Genomic DNA, 26823 nt, shown 5'->3' with positions numbered 1-26823 from the left:
CAATCGTTGTTATAATAGTCATATATAATGTAAATGCATTGACCATACTAGCATCAGATTACTTTCACCTTACATTAAATAAAAAGGTTTGGCCGACAAGTAGATTTTCGTTTTAATGGATTTTACTTTGGAACTTATTACCGGAAATGGGCCTTTATATTGCAGCTGTCTTCACGCGGGCGAGCTGCGGCTCTTAACATTTTAAGGTGAACACGTTTAGTTTGGAGCGGAGTTAGAACAGCGGACAGACAGCTGTGGACAGACAGACAGACAGACAGACAGCTCTCTGTGCACCCCGCAAACACACCGCACACAGGTGCAGTCCGGCGGATCACTTGGATTTTAAAACGCACAGAACCGGAGAGTTTTTTTGGGGACTTGGCTTTGTTTCAGAGTCTCGGTCAGCGACGATGCTGGGCTCCGGTTCTCCGGCTTGACACCACAAAGTAACGCGGAACAAGAAAGTAGGAGGACTTTCCTGGATGTTTGCGCTCTGGTGGTTCCCATCTGAGGGACTGTCGCAACACGCTGCGGTAGGTGAACTATTGGAATCCTCCTGGACATTTTTCCGTGTGTGTGAGCAGCGAACCCGGACCTTTCCGGCTTTTTTTTTTAAGGGTGCAATTCCCCCGGTTACAGCTCAGAATGTATTCCCACTTCTTTCTCAGCTGGGGATTGTAAATGAAGTCAGTGACTGCTGAACCAACAGCGCTGCGGATGCCTTTTTCGCCCTCCTCTCCAACCGTTTCCATGATTTGCGCAAGGAAATCTATTTTTTTGAATTCCTAATTGAAGAATGACTAATCACACAGACTAATTGTATCTCTCTTTCCTATGTGCTTGTCTTTATTTTCTCAAATCGAGCCTTTTTGGGGGGCTGGATTCCTGTGATTCAAGCCAGAGCGCGCGTCATCGCTCCACTGATGTCCATTGATTTATGATTTTTGGGGACATTCATCGGGTTTTGCGCAAGGACTTTGGTCCGTTTCAGGAACACTGTGTTTAATCTCTTTCCCCAGTTGTCCAATTTGGAGCAGGATACTTGGAACTTTCTTCTCCCATGTGGGAAAAACGCTCTGTTTGGCCTGGAGAAGACGCGGTTTGGCCGTGCCTTTTTTTGTTTTTAGCTCTCCTGCTCGTTAAGACACAGCAAAGACTGTAGCTGGACAATCACATTTCTGAAGACCTCGACAGGCGTACACAGGCTCACATATACTCGTACATATACATATATTGCATTACGCATTATCCAACTTAAGATCCTCGGAAGAACTGCAACAGCTCCGTGTGGAGGCTCACACCTGCAGAGGGTGATTTATCCACCACCGGCTACTGGGACAACTGGGATTAAACATCCTCCGGCTGGGATTTCTACCATGTCAGCTGCACGGGACTGCAGATGGACTCTCCTCCTGTGTGTGGTGGCGCTTTCATGTGGTGAGTAAGAACCCCCCCCACACCTCTTCCTCTTCTTCCTCTTCTTCCTCCTTCAGTAAGCTTAGGATCATAATTGTGTTGCATAGAAAAGTGATGGTTCCAAATGTCTGCAACATGCAACTGCAGAGGTGGCTGTTGTTCAGATTTTTCTGGAATATGGACACACACATACACACACACACACAGACACACAGACACACACACACACACACACACACACACACACACACACACACACACACACACACACACACACACACACACACACAGATCCAATCCTGTCACACATAATGGAAAGGGTTAGGTCCCTGCAGGAATATTTTGGCATTTCTTTGTAGGTTTTCTTCTGTAAGGTTATTAAAAATGACTCCAGCTAATTATAGATGACTATCATATGTACAAACATCCACCATACTGTAGCACACACTCACAGTCCCACAGTAAGGCACCATTCGCACTCGAGAAGGAAACATTGATATGAATTTTGCAGAGATGGATAAGATCGGAGCTGAAACACTCACAGTACATCATGTTACAGTTGCTCACTCGTGAGAACCACAAACCCAACACATATTACACAACGGTCTCCTTTTGACTTCTGTGTGTGTGTGTGTGTGTGTGTGTGTGTGTGTGTGTGTGTGTGTGTGTGGGTCTCTTCTGACGTGGGAGGGCTCTAACACAGTGTTTCCTACATACACGTTGAACTGCACAGCAAAGTGTATGAAATCCAACATCCCAAAGATGATTTCCTGACATGCCCCAGTGATCTAGATGGACTCCCAAGCACTGATCATGCTTTAATATCAGACTCCTGTTTGTGTTGATGCTCCAGCAATGTCTAGCAGTGAGCGGAGTACGACTTTTAGCAGGGATGAGCTGCACTGTGTCAATATTTCATCTCCCTTCACTGCTTCCTTTCAGGCGTTTCGCACAATATGTCTCCTCTCCTACTCGCTAAGTCTTCCCTTGCCTCAATTTCATTACCGCACAAAAGGACCGCCTACGTGTGCACTAAGGAATATACTCTCCTTGATGGCTTCACCAAGTGTGCAGCAAGAAAACTCTTGACTACACAAATGCTGCTTGCGCCCGTGGTCAGCGTTGCTCTGTGCAGGGAGACCCACCTTCCCGGGCAACGGAGGCGCTGCTGTCAGAAGTAATTGCAGTAACAGATTTGGCGCATGGCCGGCTGCCTCCGAGGAGTGTTTCAGAGGATCTTGGCCTCAGAGACCTCGAGTCCCACGCAAATAGAAAGGCACACACACACACTTAGTCCTGCAGATAGCTGTAACAGTCTTTCAGAAGTGGATACAAGCACCAAAATGTCCATGTTAATCCCTTTTGTGGTCATTTATTTTAAAACGCCTACTAAAATTGAAAACATTTCCAGCTGAGGAAGCAGTATTTTACCACAGAATTTTAACCACTGGATGAATTTGGGTGATTTTTGGTAGCGAGTGATTTGTTTTTGAAGTCAAATGTAGATCTTTAGAGCTTTTTAAGACATTTTAAGCACAAAATGAATATCTAAAACACTGGATTGTTGCCCAGAAAACATTTATTATATAGGTTTTCAATCTCCAACAGGAACAACACTCCATTTCCCATTTTTAATAAATACAAAATGTACAGAGTATGATCCTGTACTCACATTAATTCTGCAGAATAACAATTAATTGGTTAGAAGTCAAATTCAGTGCACCATCTGAACGCCATTCCTTCTGGCTTCAGTTATTAAACTTCCTCCTGGCCTCTGCGGCTGCTTAATGCTCCACAGGTAAGACCAAAGGGGTAACATTTGCATCATCCACAGACTTCTGACTTGCATCCTCACTCGGTTAGCTGCAGCTTAGGCCTTTGCTGCACTCAGCCTCGTGGTTCAAAGCGCCCTCTCCTTATGCAAAGTAAACGAGTAGCTGAAGAGAAATGCAGTCGACCTGCCGGATGAGCAAGCTAAGCAGACAAATCCCCAGGTGTGAAAAAGCAATATCATGGACTCAAAGGCTGCTCTGGGGGAAGACACTGTACTGTAATGCATCTATTATTCTTCATTTTTCTCACCTCAAATTTATATTTTCATACATATTGGCTCATGCGTAACATTGTAAACAGGTGAGTGATTCGGTTTTCTCCGGGGATGATTAAATAAAGGTCTCACAGGGATTTGTTATCAAGATGCCATTGTGATTGTCTCTCTATATGAGCTCAGGCAGGGCTGTAGCGATGCCTCAGCTGAAGAGGGACGCTTTTTATTGATGCCTTGAGGGAAATCCGCCTCTCTTTTTATGGACCTCTCTCCTCCACGTGGAGGTCAGAGGTCAGGTGCAGAGCAGCATTCCTGGAGCCGATAGGGATTAAGGCTTTTCCTCAAGGACACTTCAGAGAGGCATGTTTGATGATAGGAACGTCTGAAGCTTTTTATTGTTCTTCCTTGTGCCGAGACGGGTCTATGTTTTTCATTTGTTCAGCAATTAAGACTCAGAATTACATCTAACGTAGAGTTGGTTTCTGCACTATACTTTGGTACCTTTTTGAACAAATACCTTTTTCTCATTAAATAAAAGAAGACCAACTTTAAAATGCCGCCCTGTCTGAAGCAGCTGTGCAAAAACATTTCCTAATAATAATTGAAAAGACTTTTACGCTCACTTTTTAAGCGGTACACATTTTACAAGTCATTTGTTGGCAGCTCTGGGACTTTTTGTATACTTATTTTCTTTGGTGCTGAGAAAGCGTTGAGGCTTAGTGAGTCCCAGTCCCTTTTCTGCTGATGTAATATTAATTATGGTTTACATTCATTCATTTCTACTAGAGCTGCAATGGTTAGTCGACTAATGGATCACTCTATTGACAAACCAAATTGCCAAGTTCTTCTCCAAGCAGTAGTTGATTTAATGGATGAGAAAACATTTCAGAAACGGATGTTTTGTATCACATTAGAGTGAATATCTGTGGGTTTTAGATTTAAAAACAAGACATTTAAACACATCCCATTGGACATGGACCCATTTTGTGTATTTTACAAAAGCTTAACCTAGAAAAATAATCAAAGTCTTTGATAAGGGATATAGTGGCTGATTGCAAAACCTACATTCACTCAATTACTTCTCATTTCTCATTAATCATTTCATTTATCTACAAAAAAACCCATCATGGCCAGGTGACATCTTGAAATGGCTTGTCTTGCCTAGCCAACAGCCAGAAATACACAATTAGGCAAGCTGCAGGAAAAACACATTCGATCAGCTTGAAAAATGACTTCAATGACCTTAAGATCAGTGGATTATTGAAGAAGATGCTGATTGAAGTTCTGTCGGACTAATACATCAATCAGTGAGTGTTGCAGCTCTTAACTCTCAGCTCAGAGGCGATAATAGGTAATTGATTATGAGTCCTGGGTGGATTACCACTTTAGCTAAATTGTTTTCTGTGCGGAAGCATGGAGCTCACATGTTGAATGAATAAAGCATCACCTGGATAAATGTGTTGGGTAGATTATGAGGGAGGGATTGGTCATTTCGGTGCCATTATTCTTATTATCATTGAGGGATATATTTAAAGTGATCATGCTGGGATTATTTAAGACTGATCTGCACCAAACAAAGGTATTTTAAGTCCAAATATTGCGCCTCCAGCGGATTTTCTTATTGCACCAGCCCCTAATGGGATCCCGATTAATTGTGCAATCTCTACATGGTGACTAACAGTGTTACATGGAAGTAAGTGTGTCGAATGACGTGATTGAGTGGCCCTGATTGCTGCGGGCTGTATCTGCAGTCGGCAGTGTGGCCTGTGGAGCCGTGTTTGCCCAGTCATGGTTTGTGTGTCTTTGGCTGCCTTCCCAGCAGCAGCAGCAGCAGCAGCTCTATCTCTGAGAGTAGAGACACTGGACAGAGAGCAGACAAAGCAGCAGTGTGACAACCCACCTCTCATGTTCTCGCCTAATTGATTTACATGTGGCGAAACGAAAGCCTTTGCTGTGTCGCTGTGTTTGAAGAGGTTCCCTTTTTTCCCCCATCCATTAGTATGATAAACACCGCCCTGTAGGAACCTCTCTGAGGATGCACATGTCTTAATTCCAGGAGTAAGGATGTCACATGGTACAACTTCCATATTTGTTTGTGGTCATGAAGCATATTGTTTCCCACTTGATGCTTAAGGGAGAATCGTTTTGGTGGCGTTAGCTGTCGGTGTAGTAAAGTAAAATCAGCCTGTTTGCAGCATGGCAACTTTTTGCAGATAGATTTTTCTTTTAATTTCCAGTGACAGATGGGCTCAAGGCTAAAAACCAATCTGTGCTCTCTGAACAGCAGGACAGCCACCTCTTGCAAACAATAAGACAAAGAAGCTGCTACTGGGAAGACCGGGCTTTCTTTCACTCGGATTCTATTCTGTAATTACAGATCTTCAAGGTAGGCCTGTCGATGCGTTTCAATTATTTTTTCTGTATGGTATTGTTGGAAAAGGCCAAAGCTAGTTTTCCTTTTTAATTGTATGAAATGGTCTTTGAAGCCCAGCTAAACCTGCATCCCTTGAAGCTATAATTTTACTCTTGTGCAGTGCTTTCAAAGGATGTTGTCCTTCTACAGCGGTGAAAGGAACCTTTTGTGAAGCGCTGGTTACTTCAGATGTAGCGTGATGTGAAGGAGCTCCACCGAGGAGCTCCAGGGCTTGTTGGTAGTTCCTGCTGAAAGGAGTAGACTTCTTTTTTTTATAAAGCATTTCCCCTTTTCTTGGAAGACCTTTTATGTCAGAATATTTCAATCGTGAAAGCACGCATGTTTAGGTTTTTGTATGCCGCCAGATTGAATTGGTTTCTTAGGGGAGTAGATTAAGCACAGTAAATAAAATCTGCATCATGGGTTCTTGAGTTCATGGATCGGCTTGAATCCCGAGCAGCAGACGACTGTTTGCCATTTATTTCACGTCTGAGAAGACCTTGTGAGACAAAACCTTCCCTGACTCTGTCGAGGCTCAGAGCGTCGCTCCTCCATAGCTCTTGATCTTGTGTGTTTCTGTCAGACAACCTTCTGAGGCATGGGTTATATTTAAACAGTTCCTGATATTTTGAATGTCATTCAGTGTAATTTTGTGAGTCATAAAAAGTTATCTCCACTACCTGCTTGGCTTGGTTTGCGGTTTTGGAGTTTGCCAACCAAATATTTACATGTATTTATTTAAAGAGTCCTCTCCTGCTCATTTCTAGGTTCTTATTTGTATTAAGTGTCTCTCCTGGGACATGTCTCCATGCTTTAATGTTCAAAAAGCTCTTTATTTTTCTCATACTGCCTGTGCTGCAGCACCTCTTTTCACCCTCTGTCTGAAACCAGAGCCCAGTCTGCTCTGATTGGTTAGCTGGACGGCTCTGTTGTGATTGGTCAACTGCTTTAGAGATGTCCTGCCCCTTAGCCAATCACGTACAATGTGTTTGTTAGCCAATAGAAGTGCAAGTGTTACATAGTGATGTACTTTTGTTTGGGAAGTAAAGAAAGGGTTGCATTTCAGAGAGTGGGTGGAGTGGAACTTTTGGATGTTAGCCTTTGTGTCTGCTTTACATACACTAAAACCTGTAAAAGACACTTCAGGAAAGGAGAAAAAAGAAAGCGGGGGCTCTTTAGAGTAGCAGATATTCGCTTTGACATTAGAGAGGGAGAATCTGAGCAAGTCTACTGAGAAAAGTTTTTGTTGTAAAACTTGACATTTTCCAAACTTCTCGGAGTGTTTTTTTCACCTGAGCAATCTTCATGACATCTACACAAAATATGTTCATAACTGCAAATCATTCTGCTGCTTCTCTGAAGGAGAGAAGGGGATGCAAGCACTTTTCATAATTGCATGGACGGCGTCTTCCAGCTCAGCAGGGAAGCAATCTGTCTTCAACATAAAGCTATCGCCTATGTTTGGTGGAAATCAGTTGTCATGCACAGCACCTCGCAGACGGTGCCTTTGATTTGAAATAGCTTTCTCCACTGCTTTTGAGTCAGACTTGGGAACATTTTTACCAGCTACTCCACATTTGTATTGTTGGAAAAACACATGTGAAAAGGGTTTGAGTAATGTATCTTGTCACCTCTCAAGAGGAACCCCTTCTGGGAAAATATGTTCTGCTCTGTGGTCAGCTTTTATTCAACATATTTATCAGGTGTTATCATTGAGATGTGATGGCACCCACTGTGGCCTCACAAGAGAGTCATCCTTTTTCTGTCATTCTGGCATTTCCTCTCTCTGTTAATCAGCTTTCTCCCCTGACAACTGAAAGGGAATGAGATTTCTCAATGAAGAAAAGGTTACACACTGAAGGTGGCCTCCTTAATATCTCCAAGAGGAATACAGAGTTGAGCAGAGGACATGATTTGAGCCATATTGTCGAGCTATGGTGCTGGATATAATGCTCCTTTTTTAAAGACTAAATGGTGCATTTTTTCAATATAAGGATGGTGATGAGGGTCCGTTTTATTTTGGATGTGGTTGGCGGCATTGGCGAGAAAGTTACTCGAAACAAAAATTGACAAAGAATTCTGTAAAAAAAAACAAAACCTATTAAACTGATTTTGAAAAACATCTTTTTTGCAAATGAAAAAAGTTGGATTTCATTTATTTTATCCCCCCATATTAACCCCACTTTTATAATAGCTATAAAGGAACTACAGCACGGTCACATGACTTCACGTCACCACCGCTAAGCTAAAGGCGGCTAATGTTGGGCTATAAAGGAACTACAGCACGGTCACATGACTTCACGTCACCACCGCTAAGCTAAAGGCGGCTAATGTTGGGCTATAAAGGAACTACAGCACGGTCACATGACTTCAGGTCACCACCGCTAAGCTAAAGGCGGCTAATGTTGGGCTATAAAGGAACTACAGCACGGTCACATGACTTCACCTCACCACCGCTAAGCTAAAGGCGGCTAATGTTGGGCTATAAAGGAACTACAGCACGGTCACATGACTTCACGTCACCACCGCTAAGCTAAAGGCGGCTAATGTTGGGCTATAAAGGAACTACAGCACGGTCACATGACTTCACGTCACCACCGCTAAGCTAAAGGAGGCTAATGTTGGGCTATAAAGGAACTACAGCGCGGTCACATGACTTCACGTCACCACCGCTAAGCTAAAGGCAGCTAATGTTCATGATGACATTCAGTAAAGTGTCATTTAGTCACTTGTTTGTCGTTTTTCTGACAAATAAAAGCTTCAGACATTCACCAGAAGGACGTATACTAACATGTTTTAATATAATCTAGAAACAAAAGGTGGTCATTACTTAATTCAGGACCTAAAACTAATTGAAAGACTTTGAGACGAGAGGAGTGAAAAATGCAAACTTATTTCCAGGTTTAGGACTCATTCCTGGTCCTCCATTGTGCTACTGTCTGGCTTTAGTGATGCTTGCTCTCCTTCCCTGCATATAGCTGTCTTTCCAAGTGCTCTGTTAGTTTCCAAATGAAGGATTTGTGTGCGATCGGTGCGGTGGAAACTGAAGATATACAGCACATCTTTTAGGCATCTCCTCTCCTCCTTCCCACACTGATTTCCTGGTACTGCAAATCTGCTAAAGGACTCGCTGGAAACCCTCCTCTACAATCAGCCAACTCCTAAATCTTTCTCGGCACAATATTGTTTTCAGCCGGCGGATTGCTTTCCCTGCTGCAGTTCACCAGCTCTGGCTCGAGTCTCTCAAAGTTCACAACTGTTTCTCACTGTCAGCATGGCAGCTGTGGAAGTGAATTCGAACAAGCTACATGTTCCTGTAGATTAGTCCTGGTGTTTGGCTTTGACAGTTACTTCTATGGAGGTAGTTTGTGACATTTTCCAATGTCGTGTCAGATCATGTCATGTTTAGTTTACTGTAAATACAAGCTGCGGACTGGAAAGGAAATCCTCCCTCTGGTCTTGTAGTGGAAGTGGGTGACTTTAAAATAACAAGTTGTGTCAACACAGACTGCAAACACTGTCACTTGTATTTAGATATACAGATTATATTTGGAGAAATATCTGTTTAAGAGAAGAGCTGTAATTTAAGCATGCTGCAATTGTGTATTTCTGGGCCAATAACAGTGTTTAAAAACGACATATTGGCCCTGATGCCGAGTTTTGTTATTCATTTTGTTGCATACTTTATTTTCAAGTAGCAAAATGAAAGAGCTTAATCCTTAAAGAGGTCCTTCATGCTCATTTTCAGGTATTTCTTGCCTCTACTGTGACATGTTTGCATGCTTTGCAGGCCATTTACATGCACAAAAACCCCATATAACACACTACAGGAAAGGGAAAACCCCCCAAAGCATAATATTTGTACAGGTTTTAGTGAGTACTATCGCATTTGCAGCAATAATGTTTTAAGTTTTAGAAAGCCTTTTGGGGCTCCATGGTCCACAATCTGATTAATTGCTTCAAATCTGTTGGTGCTAAAGAGGAATCATTAGAAATAAAACGGCAGAAAGAAATGAGCTTACTGTTTATTTGAAGGGATTTGTGAGCAGACTATCTTTTGGTTTGGCAAGTGATTTCATGACGTCCTCTTGGGCTCTATGGAAAACTGTGATGTGTTTATTAACTACTTTCAGAATCAGGACAGTCCTTTCTGCAGTGATGTGTTTAAAGTAACGATGTGGACATGATACCGTGTAAGTCCTTTATAGGATTCAAAGTCATGTCTACGGATGTGCATGGACAGTGAGAGGCATAACAAATTAAAGTGGGTTATGATGGATGTTTTACCGGTTTACCTGCCTCGGGATGTCAGATGTAGCTGTCAGCTCCTTTTGTCAATCCCCTGAACGTTACATGATGTCGGCATTTCCCTGTCTGAGTGACAGCTCGTCTGCTTTGTGCACAGCGCTCGTGGCTTTTTGAAGTCGACGTAAATAAACACCGCAGTCCGGTCCGTCGTCTGGCTGTGTCTTCTGTTTGTGCTGGAGCTCTGCCATTCCTCAAAGCATCTGAGTTTAGCCTCTGCTTCACTACAAGTGCACAGAACTGTAGTGCTACTATATATATATATATATATAAGGTTTTCTTGATTTTAAAGTTGGCATATACGATGAACCCTGTTTCCTTATTACTCTGTAAATTGCTTTAATTGTTTATTAAGAATTTCTAATGAGCATGATTCTATAGGCAAGTTTATTTACCTCTCAGCACGAAAAAAACCAACACTAACAAAGAGAATACAAATACAGGTAATACATTTAAAGAATACAAGGATATAAGTACTCTTTGATTTAAAGGATATAAACGTAATGCATTCAATTGTTTGGTGTCTGCGACCTTCACTCACTAGCTTAGACATATGAATAAATGAAGCTATTTTTCCCAGAGCCGACTTCTCTGTTTATCGTGTTGTGTTTGCGTGTCTCTGAAATAACCCTGTAAATCAATCAATAATGGTGTCTAGGGTATAGTGCACATATCTGCTGAACATACTGGCTGAATCTTACTCGTATTGATTTTGACGCAGGCTAAAAAAAAATGCATCGCAAATTAGGTCACCATAACACTGACTGCGCTGGACTTCAGACATCATGTTGTGCTCAGAAACAAGCTCGGTTTGACAGCGTGGAACTCACTTAGCATTCAAAACCAGGAAGAAAACAGCACTGAAAAGCTACTATCATAATAAAAAAACAATCTATATACAGTCAATGCAGTCTGGACTGTTGGTTTTTCTACTTCCACCTCCCGCCAGCAGGCCATTGATTTTAGGAAATCATCCAAAATGTGTCAAACGGAACTCCATCTCTGACCCGTGAAATCACTACTAATTACATTTTCCAATTAAACGCTGGAACATTAACACCATTTTTATTAAACGTTACCCCGTCTACATCACTTCAGTTTTAAGTCAGAGGTTTTTTTAATTGCAATCTGCCCCGGGGGAGATTTGAGCTGTCTTTTTTTCATATCTGAACCCCCGTCAAATCCCACAAAACTGTATAATCTAGATATGATGAACAAGAAATAATTACTTCAGTCACTCCAGTTTTTTTTGAATACTTTCATAAACATCCTCGTCTTCTAATATGTTTCTCGCTTTAAGAAGACATATTACGCTCCTGTTCAGGTTCATATTTTTATCTAGTGTCTCTCCTGTGACATGTCTCCATGCTTTAATGTTCAGAAAGCTCTTTATGTTTTCTCATACTGCCTGTGCTGCAGCTCCTCTTTTCACCCTCTGTCTGAAACCAGAGCCCAGTCTGCTCTGATTCGTAAGCTGGCCGGCTCTGTTGTGATTAGTCAGCTGCTTAGAGATGTCCCGCCCCCTTAGCCTATCGCGTACAATGTGTTGGAGCGCTAGCCAATAGAAGTGTGAGTGTTTCTGATGTCAATTTAGCCTTTGCAGACCATTTACATGCACAGAAACACACCACGGGAAAGGAAAAGCTTAAAAGCTTATAACAATTGTGTTTTCCTCTTGTCTTTATCTGGTAAATGCATTGTAATGTGTCCTGTAGTGTTTTCACGATACCAACGTTTTTGTTTCGATACCAAGTCAAGAATTGCGATCTCGATACTTTTTCTTAAAAAAGGGGAAACCGTCTTAAATGTTATTATTGTGCTTTATTTCAAACCTGGGGGAAAAAATCAGTCAAACAAAGTACTTATAGTAGATGAACTACATTATTCTAAAGTTTACATTAACTTTGGATCATAACACTGCAGAAATCAACTGCTCTCTTTTCCCCTCTCCCTCTCTCCCTCTCCTGACAGCCAGTCGTATCCGTCTCATGCAGCTCAATGATCCAGTAATGGGTGACCTGACAGTGAAGAATAAACATATGTATAACTAGTTTAGCTAGTTCCAGATGTAGATAGCCTAAGATAGTTAAGTGTGTCAGGTCTTTAACTTGAAGTACGTGTTTTGCTCTGCGCACGGGTCCGTCAGAACGGGCGGAGCTGCGGCGGTGATCCTGTAGAGATGAAACCAAAATATTTCCAAGTTTCGTTTCTTGCGTCTTTTTTTGTCAACAAGCCGAGTCGCATCGGCAATAGCACTCGCACTTGCAGCCATGGTCTCGTTTAGTCACACGATACGACTGCAGGCACTCCAGGCACGGCAGCAGGGAGTGAAGCAGAGCGCTGAACACACACAGGACACATTTAAAACAATGTCATTCTTAAAGTACCTGTACTGATGACATGGGCGAATCGTTGCATTTTTAACAGCAGGGTATCGCGATACCTTTCTAGTATCGGTGCACCGTGCAACACTAGTGTCCTGACAGGCGCTCTAAATGAATTGTATCATGTTTAATATTCCCTTTTTAGCAAACTGGAACCCATACAGGAATAAATAAAGCAGAAAAAAAGTTCTGATCCAAAACAATTCACATTTGCAGAGCCTTTAAAGCAGGGGTGTCCAAACCTTTTTCACCGAGGGCCACATACAGAAAATATACGGAGAGCTGGGCCCCTGATAGAGGAGAATACTGCCTCATAAGTTACAAGTTAGCGAAACAAATCAAATGTAGGTGAAAAGGGTTTAAGGAAAGAACAGCCTACATCCCGTCTGTCTTTAGGGTTCATTTATTCTGTTGCAGCTCATTCCTTAAAACAGAAGCTTCAGATTGCTGATAATAAGAGGAAATACGAAGGTTACATTTCAAGCTGGTTATAGAAATAAGTTATTGGGTTTTTAAATCAACTCAGATTTGTTTTGTCAATTTTAAATGACTGAATTTATTTTAAATTGGCTCATTAACATATCTGAACATATATATTTGAGAGTAAAATATAAGAGCAGCAGAAGTTTAATTTGTGGGCCATATTCATTATACTTTTAGATTGTGCTGAGGGCCGCATTAGGCCCCCGGGCCGTAGTTTGGACACCCCTGCTTTAAAGCAAGCTTAGGATATGCCATTGGGCCGTATAGCACTGGATTATTGCTGCACTTATATTTGTAGCTACAGTAGTGTATAGGGTTCTGCCCTGACTTGACTCTGGTATATATTTTTTACTGTGTGCTCCGTGGTCTATGAAAACATCCTTTTATTCCCTGCCCCGCAGCATGCTGCCAGAATGAGCAATGCCCAGTGTAATCAATTATTTTATTATGTTACATAGGCTGCGAGAGAAAAGGAATCCCTCACTGTTATAATAGTCTCTGCTATGCTGTATTAGGTTCAAAAGACATTATAATAATTCTACCATAAGACTATGAAACAGGATTGAAGCTACACACAGAGAAAGGAAGCTGCGAGCTCCACCACGTTTCGCTTTGGGCCGGGCTAGTATTACGTTTCTTTAAAGAATTTCAATCATACGTTTCAGTAAACATCTCTCTTTGATGAATACAAAATAACTTGTAGCACTTAAACCTGTCCTTAAGCAGCGATGTTAAATTACTGATACCCCTTTGCAGCCTGCCATGCTTACAAATTCTGGGGCAGGAACCATGTTGGTGAATTGAAATATTATACGTCAACTTGGCTCCTAACCTGACTTCCAAATAGTTGACACTGTGCATGTTAAATGAATGTGATCCCCTTGGCTAGACCTCTGTGAAACAGGAGCATCAGAACGAGCGCTCATAACTTCATCCTGTGTCTCCTGACATATGGATGTGCATTAGGAATCCGTTTTAATTAGCACGGTTTAATCTTTTCCTTCTCAAAGCGGGGAATTAGTCCTGGGGAGCCTCGAGCAAAAAAACAGGAATTGATTTTGTGTAATTTAATTCACTATAAAAGAATAGCAATTACAGAATATGAAAAATAGTGTTTCCGTCTGTATTGTAATGGCAGGGAGCGCCGCATGCATGCAAACGTGATGGCAGTGTAGGTGATTTGTTTCATGCTGTGTAATCATCGTGCAAAACACCCAGCTTCTACTTCTCCAGCACTTGCAAAACTGTCAATTCTTCCTTTAAATCTAGGGAAAGTATGCACTGAAGCCAAATAGTATGTTCATCTGCTCGAGGTATATTATTTGTTCGGTGCAATCTGCAGGCAAAGGCTTTTAGTGAATAAAGCCCTATGTTGCTGAAGTGCTGTTACATTCAAACTTCCAATGAATAGGGCTTTTAGAGGTTAATTATTCGCCGCATGTTTGGAACCTTAAATGCCGGTGAGGCAGACCTGTAATAGCACTTATGTTGTGCATTAAATCAGCCACAAATGTCCATCAGCCTTAGATTCAGCTGTAAATGTCAAGCTGTGCGTTCAGCCAAGGTTGCAGCGTCCATTAAAGGACACCAATTTCCTATTCTCTCGATTTCTTTTGGGGGGAATATGATGGTTTTTAAACTCGAGGAGACTCAATGTTCTACCATTTTTAAAGGGGAATGCGTGGCTACTAGCACTGCACGCTTAATCCCTAAATAAACTGTTGCATTGTGGGTATTATAGGCTCTAGGTGATGGTTCCCAACCCTATTCTTTAACAACATAATATTTGTTCATAATATAACGTAATATGAATCATATTTCTTCAGAGATGTGGTGCATTTGTGGGACTCCTGGCCTCGGTGTATCCTGACTATAGCCTTGAATTCAGCCTCTGCTGTTGACGTCTGTTTGTTTATGTCTTATCGACCGACCCTATCAATGGTTTAAAATCCCTCATGTTGGGCGAGTAATGTCTGTTTCAGCAGGTAAGGTTGGAAACATCTTTAGAAAAAAAACTCTTGTTGGCTAGGAGTATTTGTTACACACAGTGCAGATGGGAACATTAGTAAAGGAAGTCCGAGAGCTGCTGGCCAAGTGATCACCGAGTCACCGGGATTGATTAAAACCACTTTAACCTTTAAGTTAATACTGGTGGGGTTATTGGGCGAGGCAGTCTGGACACAATTTGATCAAGAAAGGATAAATATAATGTGGTGTAATTGTGCATACATGCGTTCTGGTAATGGTGGTACAGAAGTGGAATATTTGTTACTTTTTATTCACATTTTTGGAGGATGGACCCACCGTCATGTGCTCAGCATTGGATAAGGAGGAGGAGCAAAAACGTTTTCCATACATGCTTTTATATTCTGGTGCCAGCATTTTGATTTCCGTGTTGAAATGGCTCGGCAATGCGTGTTTAATTGTGACTCCATACCGGATAAATCCAGAGAGAATTGGACCTAGAATAACAAAGTTCCTCATTCTTTGTATCTTCTCTCCGTGATCACACAGCTTTTCAGTGCCAACCTTAAAGAGGCCTAGAATAATGAATTAGTCATAGAGATCTCCGAGGACATGAGGGAGGAGAGTTTGGCCTAAATGTCTAAGTCTATCAGAAGCAGATAACAGTTCACACAATTAAAAGTTTCGTAGAGACTTCATTACTCTAATTTGGAAATACTTGAAATCCATTTGACTGGATGTTGGAGGTTTGCTTTGAATCAGACTAAATTTAAAAGAAGGAAAAGAGGAAGTCATTTTGTGCATATGTAGGGCAGTTTGTGTGTGTTTTTCTGTTCCGTCCTCAAGAGAAGCAGACAATTAGTTACTGGCTCATAATTAGAAAGGAAGTGAAAGTGTCTGTAGTGTTTGGGCAGGTGCTACAAAGACAGACTAGATCATCCGAAAAAGAAGCCGGAGCTGGGCCAGTATTTTTGTAATGAGACTTGCTGTTTTTCTTATGGCCAGCACTGGCCTCCTGCCTATAGGCAAAGAGTACATTGGCCCAATACTTAACTGGTGTGCTGGAACTGAAAAGTCCTTTAATTAATAGTTTGGCTTCGTAACTGTTTAGCAATCAGGTAATTTATGACTCCAACAAAGCAGAGTGACTGTTTTTCATTTCTCTAATTTCGCTGTAAACTTCCTCACTATTTACTTTCCCTGTGCATCCTGTAACAGATGAAGAGCATGTGCAATATGAAGAAGTACCACCACTCCTCCTCCCTTACCCATACGGTGGCCAATTACTAATCACCGTGCTCTTTATTAACCCAATCGTCTGTTCATGCAGAGGCCTCCAGATGCCAAATCCGACTGCTTTCAGACTCCATGTGATGGTTGCCAAGCGGAGGAGTTCCATTGCTGACCGATTATCATTCCCAGTAATTAGGCGTTAATGCCAGATGTCCAGACCCAAACTCTTATCTTCTGATTAATTGGTTTGATGCACACAGGGCAGGAAACTGTTAAAAACACCATGAGGCACACACGGCTTGGAGCAGGCACAAATGCATTTACGCTTGATGTGTAGCATACTCAGAAATGCCAGCGGGCATACAAAGAAAACATTCAGGGAGGAGGCAAGAAGTCAAGGAGTGTTACGGGCAAAACGCAATAGATCAAACATCTTCTCAATGCCGCGGAGGATTGTCATTAACTGTAATCGCATATCAAATATTCATGGATACACTCCGGCGCCTTTATACAGTCCCTGTAAAGAAAGCAGGGAAATGTTGGAACAAATATATTAAAGATGACATATCAGTATGTAGTGTCTCTCCTGGGACATGTCTCCATGCTTTAATGTTCAAAAAGCTCTTTATTTTTTCTCATACTGCCTGTGCTGCAAGACCTCTTTTCACCCTCCGTCTGAAACCAGAGCCCAGTCTGGCCTGACACTAAGAGAGTGGATCACATCACTCCAGTTCTGAGGTCTTTACACTGACTTCCTGTCTGTCAAAGGATTGATTTCAAAGTTCTGCTGCTGGTTTATAAAGCATTGAATGGTTTAGGCCCTAAATACATTCTGATCTCCTGCTACATTATGAACCATCCAGAACTCTCAGGTCTTCTGGAACGGGTCAACTATCTGTCCCCAGAATTGGATCTAAACAAGGAGAAGCAGCGTTCAGTTATTATGCTCCAAATATCTGGAACAAACTCCCAGAACCCTGCAGGTCCGCTGCTACTCTTTACAAACCTACAGACTCTTACTACTTTTAAATCCAGGCTGCAAACATTTATTTTTGCCGCTGCTTTGAATTGAACTGTCCTGATCTAACATTGCACTGTGACTTTTATTCATGTGTTTTATACCTGTTGTGATTATTTCAATATCTTTGCTCTTAAATGACTGTTTTTAAATGTCCTTTACACTGCACTATTTATTAACGCTCTTAATGTCTTTCATGTTTGTAAAGCACTTTGAATTGCCTTGTGTTGAAAGGTGCTATGTAAATAAACGTGCCTTGCCTTCTGATTGGTTAGCTGGACGGCTCTGTTGCTATTGGTCAACTGCTTAGAGATGTCCCGCCCCATTAGCCTATCACGTACATTGTGTTTGAGCCCCAGCCAGTAGAAGCGCGAGTGTTACAAAGAGATGTCACTATGATGGGGACGTAAACAAAGGAGTCAAAAGTGTGTGGGAGAGGAACTCAGGGACGTTAGCTTTTGCAGACCATTTACATGCACTAAAACCTACCGTATATAACTCAACACAGGAAAGGGAAAACCCAATTTTTACCTCAAGCCTCAATCTGTTTGACCACTGTTCTCCAGCACACTTCAGTTCGGGCCAGTCCAACTGTGATTAGACTAAGATTAGTAAGTGCTGTGTTTCCATGGTAGCAATATGTGTGCAGTCGGTAGGTTGAAGCACAAAGTTCTGCCTCACCGCTTTGACCTGACATCTAATAACGAATACAAAGAAAAGGAACATTGAAAGGGGTCAGAGAGTGAACTGAATCAAGGCACATACAAATCCATTTTCCATATTAAAGACCTTTTTACTAAAGTGCAAACATAAATCTAGTCTTGTTTATGTCGAATTTCAATCGAATGCTTTCTTCATTTCAGATTTTATCAGGGGCTGGAGGTTTACAACCATTGCATGGTTTCCAATAAAAGCAACGGGCAGTGTGCAGGCATGCTAGGAAATCCTTGATAGGGTGATAAACAAGATGGTGGAGAAGACACCGGCGGCCTGCTGTTCCCTTTTCATGTTTTAAAATGGCTCTGTTTTTATTTGCCAAGGTTCTGTTGAGGTGACTGACGGCTTAAGAATTCACTTGGGGTTTTGAATGATTCTGTTACAAATGACAATGATTTTTAAGAGAGTGTCGATGTGTTGATTACAGGGTAAATATCTTGATAATCTGTTGAACATTACTCTATGGAAAAGGAATATTGAAATGTATTATTGCTCTTCACAAAATACTAAAGTAATCCGACCAAAATTATTTCCACTTCATGGGTGTTACATCACTATGTAACACCCAGGCTTCTATTGGCTAGCGCTCCAACGCATTGTACGTGATAGGCTAAGGGGCGGGACATCTCTAAGCAGTTGACCAATCACAACAGAGCCGGCCAGCTAACCAATCAGAGCAGGCTGGGCTCTAGTTTCAGACAGAGGGTGAAAAGAGGAGCTGCAGCACAGACAGTATGAGAAACATAAAGAACTTTTTGAACATTAAAGCATGGAGACAAGTCACATGATTGGTCCTCTTCAATCTTACACCACTTTATTGTACTTTTTGTTCCAACAGTGAAATTAAGGGCTGGGAATGAGCTCAGCCCTGATCTGTTCCACTATTGCACTCGTCAGTCCATTCATCATCTGGCTGTCCGTCTGTTACACGCATTTCTTTTTCAAATTTCCCTGATTGGCCTGAGGGGGTGCCACAGCATATGTTTGTATGTCATGCATCTTTGACTGCACTGTCAGGAAGTGGCGTTTCTGATTATCTGAGCTTGTTATTTTTCAAGACGAGCTCTATTCCCTTTTTCTGCCTCCTTACTTTTACAGGTTTTCCGCTCATACTCCAAACATATTGGTTATTTTCGGAGACATGCTGAACTTCAAGTGTCTCGTACAATTCCTGCCTGGAGTATTTTGAAGGCTCATAGTATTGATTTCTAAGAGACCTTTTTGGTTTTCTATCCTTCTGCAATTATGATGACAGTGAATGAAGGAGCAGTGGTAATAAAAGCGTAGCAGCATCTGAAGTGGTGCTTTAAATAATCAGATTCTTCAGTGACGTTAATTAAGCTTTCAATGTGACCTGCAGCAAGGGCCTACAGCTGACATACATACAAGGTTTCCCGCCGTTGTATCTTGGCAGAGAAGAGGTGTTTAATATCATGACTGACACCCACTGTTGGCGTGACGCTGATTGCTATAATGTTGTATTCACACCCTCAAGAGTGGCGTATAAAAGGCTAATATCCCACTGCGCTTTCTGGGGCTTGATGATTAATTACTGCCATAGTGTGAAAGTCAGCCGTCTGTTCCCCACCATCCTATCACTGTTGGAGAGGTTGTCGGTCGCCAGTAGTGTGTTCGTTTTTTTTTTTCTTCTGTACAAAACGGTTCAGTAATCTAGAGGCAAATGAGAAATGATGAACTACATAAATATCCTGAAACTGTAATTGGAAAAAATGAGATGTGGGACAGATTTCAGATCTTTTTCTTTATAGTTAAATCGAATGAAATGAAGTCGCGGAATTTTGAAATGGAAAAGCATTTTATTTAAACCTGAAAAACCACAAGTCCAAAATAGCCTGAGTATGTATGTAGCCTTTCATTTTATCACACAAAGTGTAATTTCCTTTTGACGGAATAGACTAGTTTGCTTACACAACTACCTTCCTCCTCTGTGGGGGAAAAAGGCCTTGCCGTGTTGCGAGGTTTTACCGACGTGCGCTATAAAAAGTACGCTCTGAAATACAACCGAGCGGGAACGGGTGACTTTACGAGCCTGCTTTGTAAAGACGTTGTCGGGATCTGACAGCCCTCGGCTATAAGTAGAGACGAGCACGATCCTTGATGATTGATGGGAGGTAAAACTCTCAGAAGCAAGCTCTCTGACCCACTGGGAAATCAAACGAGGATCAAACTGGGAGAAAAAGGCTTCATCTGCCTCAGTGACATTCTGGTGAAGAAGTCATTTTTCCATGGTGGTACCTGTGCTTAAACAAGCCAGAGGTGAGGCGGTTTTTCATCTGAACAAACTGTGTGTTCTGGGGGAAATAATACTCCAATGACTGCCACACTTCCCTTAGTTGGCCCCTTCACCAAAGACACCGAGGGGTTTGTAGACATCGAGCTTAGTAATTTAAATATAGCACAATTAGCTAAATAATTTAAAAGGGAACGTGCATCTTAAGGACATCTCTTTGGGAGTTCTCACTGTTCGGTTAACCATCTGTCCCAGCTTATTCCCTGCTGAGCAGCTTCGGATTTTAAATCTTGATGATTTCACACTGAAGCGTTTTACTGTCCTCATGATGTTCTTTCATATCGCCCAGGCGGGCCGCGCTGTGTTCAGGGTCTTCTCACATCCTTACATTTTAATTATCCTGTAACTCATTGGGCGCTGCAGGGGGTCTGGGGGAAGATTTTTGTCATTGCGTCCCAGTAGTGTGTTCTAAGTTATTATATTTAATATTGTATAAGTCTTTCTGCTGTTGAAATGCATATATTCAGTGTTTCGATTTTTACTGTACTTTAAACTCAAGTGCGATTCCTTGCTAACACGCCGCTGTAACAAAACAATTTCCTGAGTTGGGATCGATAAAGTAAATCTTAACAGAGCATGAGACATGAAGTTCAATAACAGACAGTCATTGATTGAGCTCACTGTATATTCGCCTCATGGTAAGACATCATGTTGGGGAAGAAAGAAGTTCCTCTGAGGTTCAAGAGGAATAATCAGGTGGTAATGCAGTCGTGTTTGACTGAATTAGGTCAGAGTTGTGTTAAAGTTTGATCAAATATCAGAGTTTACCATGTCTGCAAAGCAGTTTCTCCTCAGGGAAACGCTGAATATTCACCCCAATGCACAGTCATTGTTGTTGCACGATCCTCCCAGATGCCTCTCCATGGAATTCATGGAAGATGTTTCTTTACTGACCGGGGCAGAAGTTGCTCAGTCCAGACGGAATTGGCTTGGGTTTCCAATGGTCACTGCCTTTTTTATGCACCAACAAAACAAAAAGTAGCATGGAGAACTAACCGTTAACCTCCTGGGCACTGCAGAGTTGTCCTTGAACGAGGCACTGAACTCGTGCGTTACTCTGGGGGGACACTCCATTTGTTCTTGTGGGTTTAATTATGGATTCTTGTTGTTGTTGTTGTTCTTCTTCTTCCCCATAAACACTGTCTGTCACTGTTGTTTAACTACCTCCTGAGACCTTCACCATGAGTCTCTCTTGGTGGTGTTTTGACCTCTCCGTATTCCCATTCTGCCACTAAACATTATTTCAATAGCTTGATTACATCCCCTTCTGCTGTGTCCACTATTGCCTGCATTTCGTCCGGTACGACCCGTGTGTTCTGATGGCTTGTCAGGATAATAACCAATATGTGGTCAGGAAATCAAAATCCCATTTAGCGCAGCCGGCCACTTATCGGTCGGCTCATTTGGCCAAAGCAGGAATAATAAAGCTCCGGATGAAAGTTGTCTCCCGACTCCGGCTTCAACGGTTGTTTGGCAAGGTCTCTGCAGAAGTGTGTTTGTGTATTCAAGAGTATGCATTGGTGGATCCAGATGGGGCCACATGCCAGGAGGAGAGTGTTGTTGTGTGACTTTGCTAGGAAGCATTTCCCTTTTGGGCTTGACACACACTTCCTGCAGGATGAGGGATGGCGGGTTGTTGTATATTGTCTTTGTTTGGTATCAGCATGTATTGTTTGCGTCTTGGACTAAAGATGTTGTTAATTGAAAACTTCTAGCGGATCTCCTTAAATACACACATTAATTTGAGCCATGTATTATAAATGAATCACTTTCGGAGTGCTAATTAAGAATAAATTGGTATTTATATCCTTAAACTTGGATCAGAAAATTAAGCAGAAGCAGTAATGAAAACATACCATTTGAGGGAATCCCTTCATGCGCACCCTTGGAAATAAATGATCTTATCGTGTTTATCAGCTGCTAATTGGTGCACCTGGATTTGTGGCTGCCAGCTTTAATTACCTCCCACAGGTCTCATAAATCTCGGTGAAATGCATGATGGGATTCTTCAATTGCTAGCTTTACGGTGCAATATCCATACTCGGATGTGTCTAAGCAGTGAGGCTGAGGCATCATCCTTTGATGGTGCCTATGGCTTTCTGAGGACATGGTTGGCACATCAAACGCAGAAAAGTCTAAGGAAAGAAACCTTTTCCATTACGCTTTTGCAAAAGAGCACCTGGGATAATCTTGAATCTCACAGAATCATGAATGAAATGTGAGTACAAGGGGAATAAGAAATGTTGTAATTGCAATTAACCGTCAATCGTCTCCTTTAATGGATTACCATTGAACTCATTCATGAATTTATTATGAGTTAGATTTTATAAAGACAGGGTTTTTGGTACGATCCAGCATTTGTCTTTCGGTCCCAAACTGTTAATGTGAACCATTCTCCAGACAGATATTTTTAGTGGACAAAAGCAGCGATAAGTTACGCACCATTAAAGGCAACCCGTTTAAAACCTGACGTATGTTTAACGACCTTGATGAGAACTGTGGGAAAGACTTGTTGATGGATTAGATATGTTGTGGAGTCCTCTTTATCCTTGCAACACAACAAACACATGAAGCTCGAGCTGCAACACTAAACAGTATCTCAGTTCAGTCAGACAACTCCCGTGTTCCTTGGTATGTTTATTAGAAGCAGCATGTAGTTTGAGACACAGATTTACAGATTATTAGATAATTATCCCCCCGAGCCTACAGGTACAGCAGATGCTGGGGTGTTGATGATCTGGCAGCTTCAGAGCGGCAGGTTTAGGACACGGGGTTTGGTTGGTTGTCAGAGGGAAATGTGTAAATGTATCCTTGGTGCTCGAGTCGACTGACTGAACTAGCTCCCATTGTATGGAAAATATGCACATAAACAGGACTGCCCCTAACATCGACTAAAACAGAAATTGCCTCGCTGCTCTTTTGAAGAACATCTCAGCCAATCGTAGATGGTGGGAATAAACATGTAATGAATGGATGTACGACGTTGAATGGGGACTGTTTACAGCAAGAACTGAAACGTAAGAAACCAGGGACTCATTTACACACTTGTCGATAACCTATGTTTGTTTCATTTGCACATAACTTGTTCTTCTTGTCCGTGTGTTCATTGTTTGATAATTAGAAATACACACAAATGATTGAAACTCATCCAAGCCCTTTCCTTTGAGGTGTTAGGTCAACCACGTTTCAATATCCTTTGTTTCATTATTTAAACCTTAGTTTTTAGGAAATATCAGAAAACAAAGAATGTGAAATCTATATCTTCTCACATTTCATCCTTAAAAGTAGAAGTGTATTGAAGTGAGAGCTGTGTTGATTTCTTTCTTTCTGAAATTGTCTGTATGCCGCTGAATTGTTAAAGCAATGTTACTTTCAAGTATCTGTCATATCATTCTCCTCAAGGAGGGATAAAAGGGTGTTGAGTTGATTGAGAGGGTTGCAGCCGAGGATGATCAGAAGTAAGACTGAGTCATAAGATCAACACAGGGAGATGCACAGTGGATATAAAAGGCAGGAGGTTGTTTGTCTCTGGAGGATACATCATTGATTTCTCTGGAGACTTGTTTCTCTGCTGGAGAATACAGTACAGCCCCGAGGGAAGAGATAGACTGAAGTGCTGAAGTTATAATCGGGGATATCGTTATACTTTTGCATCTTTTGTACTCCGGTCATTACTGTATGCAACATTTAGTTTGATATACCATGACTCACTACTGCAAGTACAAGGACCCTTTTAATCAGGAGTGCTTCTTTCTCTCAGGGTAGAGTTAAAAGAAATACATGCTTCATTTGCTAACTCATTGCACTATTTTTTTGAGTGGCCCCTTTTATGCTCACTTTCAGGTTTCATAATGGTATAGATGGGAGTAACACCTACGTCGCTTTCATTTGAAGAGCGGTCAATACAGATTCTGAAGTTTTCGGCAATCAAATAAAGAAATTCAGATAACTGCGCCGTTTTTAATCTACAAAAAGCCCAATTATGATGGTCAGACAGGCAAACTGTTAAAACATGTCATTGGAGATCGATGATCTGCGTCGATTTGTAGTTTAATTTAAATTCATGGCGAAATTAAGCCCCGCCCACTTTCTGGTGTAAATCCTGCATCAGAGCGAGGTGCAAAATAATAGTGTCTTCACGTCTTAAAGCTGCTTATATATTGCACCTCAAGCAACAAATAAACCCCGGTTTCTTTACTTCCTGTCCAGAAAAAAAGGAGAGTAAAAGAAAGGATGTCATTCAGAAATCTCAGTTTCAGTGTCAGTCTGCTGCCTGCCACTCATCCTCCAGCAGACTGACCGGACATCCTTTCCCTACTGATTTAAATTAAACTACAAATTGACTCAGAATATCGATCTCCAATGACATTTTTAAATAGTTTGCCTGCCTGACTATCACAATTGGGCTTCTTGCTGATTTATGACCGGCATACAAATGAAAGTGAATATGCGTTCTTGTCTGTACTCGTGTGCTCGTGTTCTTGTGAAACGTCATCTCTCGCTGCCCAAGTACTGTCCCAAACCCAAGTTCGCGTTCACCAAGAACGGATAAAGTTCCCGGATGTATTCCCGGAAATGTTCTCGACACGCCCATTTTACCAAGGATGCATCGGATGCTAACTTGTGTTAACTCGGCAGCGAATATATCCCAGCATTCATTTCGGCATTCAATCGAGGAGCGGGAAATTACTCGACGCCATTGAACAACGGTACGTTTTTACTATTTTGGTATGCTATTTCATCACTACAAATTCACTTTGAGGCGAGAAATCAAGGGTTTAGATTTCTAATATTAGCAGTTTTACGAAAATCGATGGCGAATTCAAAATCTGCTCAAACGTTTTCGGAGTTGAGAAGCTCCACAATTGTGTATTGCGCAATACCAGCAAGTACGCATCGTCTCAAACCGCCAACAGCCCTGTGTGCTCGTCAACTTGCAAGTTCATTCTTCCAAGAACAACTCGCATGAACGTTCTCCCCAAGTACACAAGTCCGTTCTTTGCATTCTGAGTTCCCCCATTTCGCCGGGACTGTAATTTCGCCAGGAAGTGACGTAGGTGTTACGCTCATCTATACGCCCAACAGGAAAGGGAAAACCCCCAAAAGCACATTAGGGCCCAAAAAAAACATACAGAAACAACCAAAAATTCAGTCAAATAAAATGTAGGAATATGTCTCTCATTGCGTCTGAAAATAACTTGGATCATGCACAAGGAAGATATTGTTTATGAACTGTTTAATGATGAGCAACAACACAAATAATAGTCTGTTTCACCAATAATCCTCAATGTCATCACTAGAAAAAATAAATAAAAACGGTCCTGGTGAAGACGGCAGCAGCACGGCTACAGAACACAAATGAGGGGTTGTTAAAACAGACTTCATTAAAGCAGAATGACACCGTGAGATGGAAACCGAGTCGACATGTAAATCCTGTGTGGATTGAGACAAACGTTCCTCCAAGTAATTCATGAAACGCACAAAAATGCCCCGTTTCTGTCACGCACGGCATTTTCATTTGAACAAAACTGGCGCTCTTTAAATGACATCATCTCAATGCGCCCTTTATTTCTGCAATGACAACAGCAGCTAAAATGTGGACTACATCCAAAGCGATTTTATCTTGCCTGAAGGATTCATGAATCTTTATTCTACACACACACACACACACACACACACACACACACACACTCACAAGTTCCCCTGCACCCCCAACTCTTTCTTGTCCATATGGTTATGGTTTGTCTTGGAAGACAAATTAGCCTCTTGCAGTTCTGGCCGCATTTCCACAAATCTTGAACCCATCTCGTCTGTTCATCAGTCCCGCAGGCTACACCAGCTTTGCCGTCCCCATTTCCCCAACTCCCGCCCCTTCCTTCTTGCTGATTCGACTCGCATTCATTGTTCCTGGTCCTCTCAGATTGCTTCGGGGAAACTTGAAGTACCGAGCAGCTTTTTAGACGTATCTGCGCGGCCCTGATTGAGATCAGTAACGCACACGATCACATTCAGGGACTACATTTCTCCTGCGCCGGTCGGGAGGGAGAGCAGTGACATGTAATCCACACCCTGTCACTGCACTGCTGTACCATCTGGTTAATAATCCATGATAAGTACGTATTAGACATGTTTACACACAGATGGCGTTACAGCCCAATCATGTCCCATAATATTATTAACCTTTCTCAGAGATTTGGTTACTTAGGTATGGTGGATTTTAGAGGAATATTTCACCCTTAATATCACATTTTATATATCAATTACTCTTCCTGTTTTCCTTTGATTTAAGACCACATACTTTTCTCGCGTTACTACACCGTGAACAAAGATCCAAAAAACAGAGAAAGGTTTCAATGAATTGAAACAAATCAGAGCAGCAGTTAACGGCAAAACTGGATGAAAAATCAACTTACAAAATCACACAACTCTTGGCATTGGAATCCAACTTTATCTGCAGTTTTATGCCATGGTTTGAAAGACTAAGATGCCCTATTTTTAGTTTTGGGGGTTTTTCCTTTTCCTGTAGTGTAG

The 26823-nt window shown here is 41.8% G+C and overlaps 1 protein-coding gene across 1 annotated transcript in view; it reads left to right on the top strand.

Annotated features, from left to right (window-relative positions):
• Positions 1-275: 275 nt before the first annotated feature.
• Positions 276-26823, top strand: part of tmem132e (transmembrane protein 132E) — a 354237-nt gene continuing 327689 nt past the window's right edge. The window contains exon 1 of the mRNA XM_063896187.1: positions 276-1437. Within this exon, the coding sequence (XP_063752257.1) occupies positions 1377-1437 (61 nt within the window). The 5' untranslated portion in view covers positions 276-1376. The remainder of the gene's footprint in view (positions 1438-26823) is intronic.

The sequence above is a fragment of the Eleginops maclovinus genome, chromosome 11 (genome assembly GCF_036324505.1).
Source record: "Eleginops maclovinus isolate JMC-PN-2008 ecotype Puerto Natales chromosome 11, JC_Emac_rtc_rv5, whole genome shotgun sequence".
Lineage (NCBI taxonomy): Eukaryota > Metazoa > Chordata > Actinopteri > Perciformes > Eleginopidae > Eleginops > Eleginops maclovinus.
Note: the sequence above shows the minus strand (reverse complement) of the source record. Positions and strands in the feature narration are given on the sequence as shown.